The sequence below is a fragment of the Populus trichocarpa genome, chromosome 8 (genome assembly GCF_000002775.5).
Source record: "Populus trichocarpa isolate Nisqually-1 chromosome 8, P.trichocarpa_v4.1, whole genome shotgun sequence".
Lineage (NCBI taxonomy): Eukaryota > Viridiplantae > Streptophyta > Magnoliopsida > Malpighiales > Salicaceae > Populus > Populus trichocarpa.
In genome coordinates, this window is record NC_037292.2 from 18252696 (window position 1) to 18261307 (window position 8612).

At 35.1% G+C, this 8612-nt stretch overlaps 1 protein-coding gene across 2 annotated transcripts; it reads left to right on the forward strand.

Moving 5' to 3' along the window:
• Positions 1 to 822: 822 nt before the first annotated feature.
• LOC18101815 (glyoxysomal fatty acid beta-oxidation multifunctional protein MFP-a) lies at positions 823 to 7766 on the forward strand. Of its 2 annotated transcripts, XM_052455234.1 has the most exons (19): positions 823 to 930; positions 1021 to 1210; positions 1995 to 2066; positions 2182 to 2247; positions 2327 to 2383; positions 2486 to 2553; positions 2631 to 2712; positions 3794 to 3849; positions 3952 to 4254; positions 4333 to 4419; positions 4899 to 5073; positions 5200 to 5321; positions 5426 to 5589; positions 5671 to 5925; positions 6069 to 6190; positions 6359 to 6480; positions 6641 to 6789; positions 6869 to 7007; positions 7562 to 7766. In XM_052455234.1, exons 2-19 carry the CDS (start codon positions 1105 to 1107, stop codon positions 7595 to 7597), a joined length of 2181 nt encoding a protein of 726 aa, XP_052311194.1. In that variant the 5' UTR covers positions 823 to 930; positions 1021 to 1104; the 3' UTR covers positions 7598 to 7766. The 2 variants fall into 2 exon arrangements, with proteins under 2 accessions (XP_052311194.1, XP_006380154.1); XM_006380092.3 differs by having other exon boundaries at positions 836 to 1210.
• Positions 7767 to 8612: the final 846 nt, after the last annotated feature.

Here is an 8612-nt window from a genome sequence, read left to right on the forward strand (position 1 = left end):
AATATACGCTACTTGTTTTTTAAAAATATTTATTTTTTTATGTCTTTGCCAAATAAACCTCAAATATATTTTAAAAATCCTAAAAAAAATTAAAGAAATTATTTATGCATCTCTCATATAATTTCCAACCACTTCATTTAATATGTAACTTAGTGGTAGTTAGGATTGATGATTTCCAACCACTTCAATTAAAAAATCAGGTATTTTCTCGTCTGGTACGTGTTTTGCTTTATTATTTCATGCTAAACCAGTCGAATCCACGATTCTTGCTGCAGACGACGCACGTCCTCTCATAAGGTCATCAGCAATGTCATCTAATATCTTTATTTATTTCCAGCACTTCGATCTCAAGTGTTTAAGCAATTGATGTGCCTCCAACAGTACTTTTTAGTAATTTCACGTTTTTAATTCCTTTAAGCGATTATTTATTTGATTCTTAATGATACTAAAAGCCCCTTTGTTGTAATCATTTTAAGAAATAAAGTATTTTTTCTTTTTTAAAAAGAAATTAATTAAAATTCCAAAAAAAAAAAATACATGAAATCTCCAATCTATTATTTATTTACAGTTGATTTTTTTCTATTTTCTTAAGTTTGGTTTTTTTTTTTTTTTAAATATTATTTTAAGAATCCAAAAACATAAAAAAGGCACATAAATTAAAAAAATATAAGATGTATTTTAATTTGAAAAAAAAAAAAAAAACACTTGTCCCGGCCTGGCCAAGGTCCACGCAAAGGCGTTTTTCTTTAAAAAAAAAACAAAATAATATTATTTTTATAAAATTATTGATACAAGACATTTGCGAACCGACTGATACGGATATAAGAAAATAAATGGACAGGTACGGTCACTCTCCATTGAAAGCAGGAGCACGACCATCCAATCCAAGAACGAAAACGACGGATATGGAATACACGACCATAGAAAAAGGTCGCCGTTGCTGTTGCCGCATGCTTTAAATGTGTATTTCTCTTACTCTAGTTTCTTCACAAACCTCTGCAACGTCACTTCTTCTGCTAGCACACGACACCGACCCTCATTGGTATACAAACAAATTATAGACTAGGAAGACAAAATTGACGTCTCAGAACCTAGGAAGGGAGAATGAAAGGAAGCAGGACCAAGGGAACAACCACTATTGAAGTCGGAGCTGATGGGGTGGCTTTAATCACCCTCATCAATCCTCCTGTCAATGCACTCTCTTCTGATGGTATTGTCACACTTTCTTTTCTCTGAATTAAGTTAGATCTTGTATGTTTAGTTCATTCCATGTGGACCCTTTTGATATTTGAACTTGATTTCTTGTTTTTTTTGGTTGGCTGGCGGTCTAATTTCAGTGTGTTTGTTGGATTAAGAAATTTTTTAATTTTTCAAGTTCATGAATGGCAATTGGTTGAGGAAAAAAGATAAATGGCTATAAATTAAGAGATTCAAAGGGGTCATTATTGGTGGTGATTTTCTTTTACCCTTTTTTCAGTAACGTAGTGTCTACAGGCATGGAGGAATTAAATTTAAAATTGCTCTTTTTTTTCAAGGATCAGGATTGTCAATTTAATTTATAATTTCACATTTCAACTTCTGTTTAGCAAGACAAATAACAGATAATTTCTAACAAAATGGTGGATGCCATGCTGCAATTATTTAGGGGGTAAAGGGCCTCCATCCTCGTATTCTCTGTGTTATATGATTAGTTGTTCAAGGAATTCGGAGACCATCTTCGAGGTTTATTTTCTCACTCTGGAAAATTTATGCTCCAGTAGTATAAGGCTAACTTGGAATATTTAATGTTTCTGGTTTAAGCTAATGACTGGTAGCATTTGGAATCACCTTTTGGGTCCCCGTGTATTCTTATTCTCCTCAAATCTGTTTGCGAAAGCAATTGGCATCTTCCAAGACTTGCTTGATGTCGCGGTTACTTATTTGTCTTCAGTTACATGATGTTTTTCAATGATGCTGATAAGATATGGAACTTATTTATGTTGCTCGCATCCCAGTGTTGAACAGCTTGAAGGACAGTTATGAGCAAGCTTTAAGAAGAGATGATGTGAAGGCAATCGTTATAACAGGTAACTATTAAGAAATTATTCGTAAAAATTTCAAGGAGTTTGTAGGACATTTCCAAGCATCAGAACTGAATGGGAATGTGAGATGTCAAGCTAAGATCTCATTTTTATGATGCAGGTGCGAAGGGAAAGTTCTCTGGTGGTGCTGACATTTCTTCTTTTGAGGAAGTTCAAGAGGGAAAAGGTATGTTCAGTATTTTTTGTCTTGTGCTCAAGATATTCTTTCCTGTAACTCCAATAGAATCTCCTATATGTTTTCTCAGTGAATGAACCAAAACCTGATTTTATATTCTCCGAGGTTCTCGGTGACACTTTAGAAGGTACTCTTGATTTATTCTTCTTCATTCTTCATGGCTTAAATATCCTCAAAAGAAGTTTCGCCAACATATTTCAGCTATTTGAATAGTTGTTTTGCTTTCCAGCTGCAAAAAAACCTTCAGTTGCTGCAATTGATGGCCTTGCCTTAGGTGGAGGACTAGAGGTTGCAATGGTATGCCTTTCTATATTTACTGATTTATCATTTTACAATTGATTTCTTCAGATGATCTGAAATTCTTGCTATGTCAGGCTTGCCATGCTCGTATCTCAACCCCTACTGCTCAATTAAGCCTACCTGAACTTCAACTTGGACTAATTCCTGGATTTGGAGGTATGTCAGTGGGATCTTTACACTTCTTTTGTTTTGAATGCCTACTTTTTTTGTAAGTTCAACAAAATAAAAACTTTTGCATCGTATTTTACACTTTCTTGTAATGTTCAATGGTTTGCATTTTAGGTATTTCGATCAAGATGTCAAGGAAAATCTATAGATGACCATTATTGTTTTCTTGCATAAAAAAGAAATCAGGTGGAGGGGTATAGTAAGGCATAGTGCTCACTAAATCAGAATTGATGAGTATATAGAGTGAGTAATTGCTTTAGGAGTTGTCGAATCTGCATGGCATGACACCTTGGCAATTTTCAAAAGTTAATAATAAATTCCAGCATAAGGATGTGCATTCTTGTAAAATCTGATGGTAGGTGTTTAAGACAACACGTCTAGTGAAATAAGAATGTTAAAACCATTTACTTTCTAGACAAAGAATGATAAATCAATGATGATATAGGAAGTGAGAGATAGTTTTGATGGAGGACAACGTGAAAGTCAGTTAAGATGATTTGGTGTGTCAAGACATGATATCATAGCCATGAAATCTAGAACATGTGATTCCACATATGGTATGCTCATTGGAAGGGAAAGGGTTTGTTTTCATCTTGCTGAGGCAAATGGCACAAAAAATGATTTCCATGTCATGATATGAGAGCCTAATGATCCTATTTACAGAAACTAAATCAGAAATTTTGTTGCTCTTAAATCATAGACTTGTCATTTATATTTTGTGGTTAAACATGCACAAAAAGGCTTTTGTATGAGTTACTCATTTAGCACATCTTTTATCATTTTAAGTGAGTAAAATCTGTTAGAGAACCTGCCGCTTAACATTCTTACACATAAAATGGAAGGATGAAACTCCTCAGATTCTTCAGTTAAGGTGATAGGAGTGATGCTTACTCTCTCCTTTGGTGTTTACTGTTATTGTTGTCATGTTTGCCCATTAGTTGTCAATTCTTCCTTCAACAAAGTTACAGTATACATCTCGGACTTGACAAATGGTTATTTATCAGGCTCATTTTCCTTAAAAAAGGGTTTTCTTTTCTTACTTCGAATCTTATGTTTCTGATTGTCTCAGGAACACAGAGACTTCCACGTCTTGTGGGTATCACAAAGGCCCTTGAAATGATGCTGGTATGTTGTAGCTAGGTCTTCCAGTTTCTTGATCCATGTGTTTCTTTAGTTGCACAGCTGTATAATATTTAATCAATCTCCACCTCCCCTCCCTGCATATAGACATCAAAACCAGTAAAGGGTGAGGAAGCACATGCCCTGGGCCTTGTGGATGCTGTTGTTTCGCCAAATGAGTTGGTAAGTACTGCACGTCAGTGGGCCCTTGATATCTTCGAATGTAGGAGACCATGGATTGCTAGCCTTTACAAGACTGAAAAATTAGATTCCCTTGGCGAGGCAAGGGAAATATTCAAGTTTGCTAGAGCACAAGCCCAGAAACGAGCTCCTAATCTTTTACATCCTATAGTTTGCATCAACGTTGTTGAACATGGCATAGTTTCTGGTCCACGTGCTGGACTCTACAAGGTCCTTGCCTGAATTTTTTTTCTTTATCCTCAAATTGTAGCCAATTCAACTGTTTTATAAGTTGTCTGATGTTGGCAGGAGTTTGAAAGTTTCCAAGAACTTGTGCGTTCTGACATCAGCAAGAGCTTGGTCCACATCTTCTTTGCTCTGCATGGAACAACCAAGGTTCAAGTGCAATTTTACTCATGGAATTGTTGGCTATTCATCTGCAGTTTTTAGTAGATCTTATAATATGCTTTCTGTCAGCCATATTAATATGTTTTGCAACCATTTATAATCCTGCAAGATATATTTGGTCAAGTTTGCTGATTTGTCGTCTTCTTAACTGTTTTGTGGATACTCCTTTTAATCCTAGAATTCAACAAGTAGGTTCACTCATTCTGATTGAGTCAGGAGTTTCGATTGCAGAGATTGGTTTCTTGTTAGTAGGTTTGTTCTTTTAGTGTGCGCCAACTTAGTTTTCTCAAGAATTGAATTGAAAATAAATTGATGCAATTGAATTTCCAGAGTTATCAATACATGTAATGGCTATCTGGAATCTGAATTTGTGGAAGATATTTGTCTACTTGTTCAAGATTGGTCTGGCACTTGACACTCCACATACTTTTATTTCAAAACCTTGATAAGCTCTTGATTTTGAACAGGTTCCAGGAATTACTGATCTGGGCTTTGTACCTAGACTAGTGAAGAAGGTTGCTGTGCTTGGTGGAGGATTAATGGGTTCGGGAATAGCAACTGCATTAATTCTCAGTAATTATCCAGTGATCCTGAAAGAAGTAAATGACCAATTCTTGCAGGCTGGTATTGGTAGAGTCAGAGGTAGAGCCAGTGCCTTGTCTTGAGATCATCTTTTAATTTATCATCTTGTAACTCAGTTTTCATTTGGTTTACACAATGAGGTTCTACTGTTGTGAGTAAATATTCTCTTTTTTTTTTTTAATTCAGCCAATCTCCAAAGTCGTGTCAAGAAAGGAAAAATGACACAAGAAAAGTTTGAAAAAACCATGTCTCTTCTCAAGGGTTCTCTTGATTATGAAAGTTTTAAAGACGTGGACATGGTCATAGAGGTCTGCATGTTCATCTGATTTAACTTTCTTTTGGTACTTTTGAATTTTCTATCCTGGAATTAAACAACTCTATTCTCATTATTTGTTCTTGATGCTTGAAACAGGCTGTGATTGAAAATGTTTCTTTGAAGCAACAAATTTTTTCTGATCTAGAAAAATATTGCCCACCACATTGCATACTTGCCAGCAACACTTCCACAATCGACTTGAACTTGATTGGAAAGCAGACCAAGTCGCAAGATAGGATTATTGGAGCCCATTTCTTTAGGTAATATCTGGTGTAGAGAAAGAACTTTGTGTTTTCACCTTTTGTTTTTGGCTTAAAGAATCATTTGTGCTTCTGATGCAGTCCGGCTCATGTTATGCCACTTTTGGAAATTGTCCGTACCAAGCAGACATCTCCTCAAGTAATTGTGGATTTATTAGATGTTGGGAAGAAAATAAGGAAGACTCCAGTCGTGGTTGGAAATTGCACAGGCTTTGCTGTCAACAGGATGTTCTTTCCTTACACCCAAGCTGCTATTTTTCTTGTTGAACATGGTGTGGATCTTTATCAAATTGACAGGGTGATCAGCAAATTTGGAATGCCAATGGGCCCATTCAGGTACCTAATTCATTGGGAAAAAATGTAACCATTTTCCCTTTTTTTTTTCTGGAGAAAATACATTTCAGTTCATCTTGGTATCACTTTATAAAATATATGATTTCTCACCTTGAATGACAACAATTTTTCACTTGTTCATGCAGGTTGGCTGACCTGGTTGGGTTTGGCGTCGCAATTGCAACTGGCATGCAATTTGTTGAGAATTTCCCAGAGCGAACCTATAAATCTATGCTTCTCCCACTAATGCAAGAGGATAAGAGAGGAGGTATTTTTCTTCTCTGGTTAATCTATGAATTTCCTCCTGATGAAACATGAATAGAAAATAAAACTTTAGTTGCAAAGGCTTGAAAGACTGCATCAACTATTTAATGGGATCCATCTTAATAACCATGTTTCTCTCTGAAGCATTCCTTATTCACCATGTAAATCTCAGGTGAAACTACTTGCAAAGGATTCTATTTGTATGATGATAGGCGCAAAGCTAAGCCAGATCCTGAATTAAGGAAATACATTGAGAAAGCAAGAAGCATTTCTGGTGTTGCCGTTGATCCCAAGGTATTCACTCTCTTTTTCTCACTTACTGCTTTTGTAGTTCTAGGTGTTGTTTTCATCCTACCTAATATGGATCCTGACCTCAAATAACAAAAAGTGTATCTTCTAGTGAATCTTCTCTCCCTCTCTCTTGCTCATTCTGGGTCATTAATGTTTGTTACAGCTTGCAAAATTACCAGAGAAGGACATTGTGGAGATGATATTCTTCCCAGTAGTGAATGAGGCTTGCCGAGTCTTTGCCGAAGGCATTGCAGTCAAAGCTGCTGACCTTGACATTGCATCTCTTATGGGAATGGGTTTTCCACCTTACAGGTTTGGTTTTTACGGAGTGAAAGGGTTTCTTTCCTTAGTTTAGGGTCTTGCTCTGATCAATTTGTTTTATTTGGACCAGGGGGGGCATTATGTTTTGGGCTGATTCTTTTGGATCCAAATACATTTACTCAAGATTGGAGGAATGGTCAAAGACGTATGGAGAATTCTTTGAGCCATGTGCCTTCTTGGCTGAACGAGGTGCCAAGGGTGCTCCTCTGGTGAGAGACCTGAATTTCTGAATATGCTTATCACATGATTAGAAGTACGAGTGCATGAGTGAGTAGATGAGTTATAACATATCACGCATCGCTTTATCATCAGTGCTGTCCTTAAGATTGCGTAGGACTCGCTCACTGAGACCCTTGCCCTGTAGACGGCAGGTGGTAGCAGTACTGTGCATAGAATACCAAAAACATATATTTAAGACACTAAACTTTGTAGCCAGTAAATTAATGAGTTCTAACTATGGTTTCAACGTATTTGTCTCCTACATTTCCTGAATCATATCTGCCCCTTCAAAAGCAGACTTGTTTTTAACAGCTCAAACAGATAAAAACCATGAAACATGTCTGTATTCTGGACGGATCTTTTACTTGAGGATACGTAGCTGCATATACTTTGGATTGTGTTTAAAACATGTATAGTGGCTACTAAGCGTCTCAATGAAGCAAGTGCCTATTTGTTTACCATTTACAACATATTAGCTGATTGTATAGCTGTTCTTGCAGATTAATCTTGGATAGCGAATGATATTTGTTCTGTTTTGTTACAGAGTTCTCCGGTTGAGCAAGCGAAGTCTCGGCTGTAAAGATTTAACTTGCCTGATGCATCACCAACTGTTGGAAGTAAATGTTTCCTGATCTTCTTCCCTCATGTGCTCAGTATTTTTTGCTGATGAGAAATGAGAGCACAGACAATAATATTTATAAACAGGTGAATAAAAATAAATTAAATTCTAAAGGTGAAGATTGTTATCCTATGATTGTCCATTATTGATCTTCGGAGATGTCAAAACATAAACAGTAGGCAGTGTGGTGAATCTCAGGCGGCAAGGGTGTTTTTTTCCTAATTCAAATGCAGCTAGCGAAAAGAAACAAGGAAAATGGATAGCAAAACTCAAAACTAGAACCAAGCTTCAAGTAAATTTGCTTGAAATTAACGAAATAAATTAAGAGAAGGGAAGTGAAAATGTGGTTAGGGAAACAATATCATATAAAGAGTTAAAATAGAAAGATTGTACTTCATTTTAATCATTCTATTACTTAATTTTTCTAATTACTATATTGGCTACAATAAAATCTTTTCTAATTTGAGTTTGAGTTAGCAAATTCTTTTTGTTCTTTCATTTCTTCTTCATTTTAATTAGAAAAATAAAAGAGATGAGTGAATAAAAAAAAAAAAATCATGGCTAATGGTAAAAAAAAACACACACACACACATATATATATATATAAACAATTAAAATCATATTTCTTAATTCTAAATCATTATTCTTTTTATCCAATAAAAAGGAAATAGGATGCTAGAAATAAGGAATAACATAAACAAGTCAAACATAAATACAAACAAGTTTTTCTTAAGCCCAAGCAATCTCTTCATAGACATTTGCTGTCTATTGGATCATATTGATAAAATTAATTATAGAAATATAAGTATAATTAATTGGTTAAGAACTTGTTTGGTGTAGTGACTGATTCATCGTTTTATCAATTTTTAAATTTTATTTTATTTTAAATTATTTTTTATATTTTTGAATTGTTTTGATGTGCTAATATAAAAAATAAATTTAAAAAAATTATTTTAATATATTTTTAAATAAAAAT

Excerpts from the sequence above, each read along its gene's own strand:
- LOC18101815 (XM_052455234.1), top strand. The coding sequence starts at position 1,105 with ATGAAAGGAAGCAGGACCAAGGGAACAACCACTATTGAAGTCGGAGCT. Across the intron at positions 2,554-2,630 it reads GAGGACTAGAGGTTGCAATG|GCTTGCCATGCTCGTATCTC; the intron begins GTATGCCTTTCT and ends TTGCTATGTCAG. Across the intron at positions 7,008-7,561 it reads GTGCCAAGGGTGCTCCTCTG|AGTTCTCCGGTTGAGCAAGC; the intron begins GTGAGAGACCTG and ends GTTTTGTTACAG.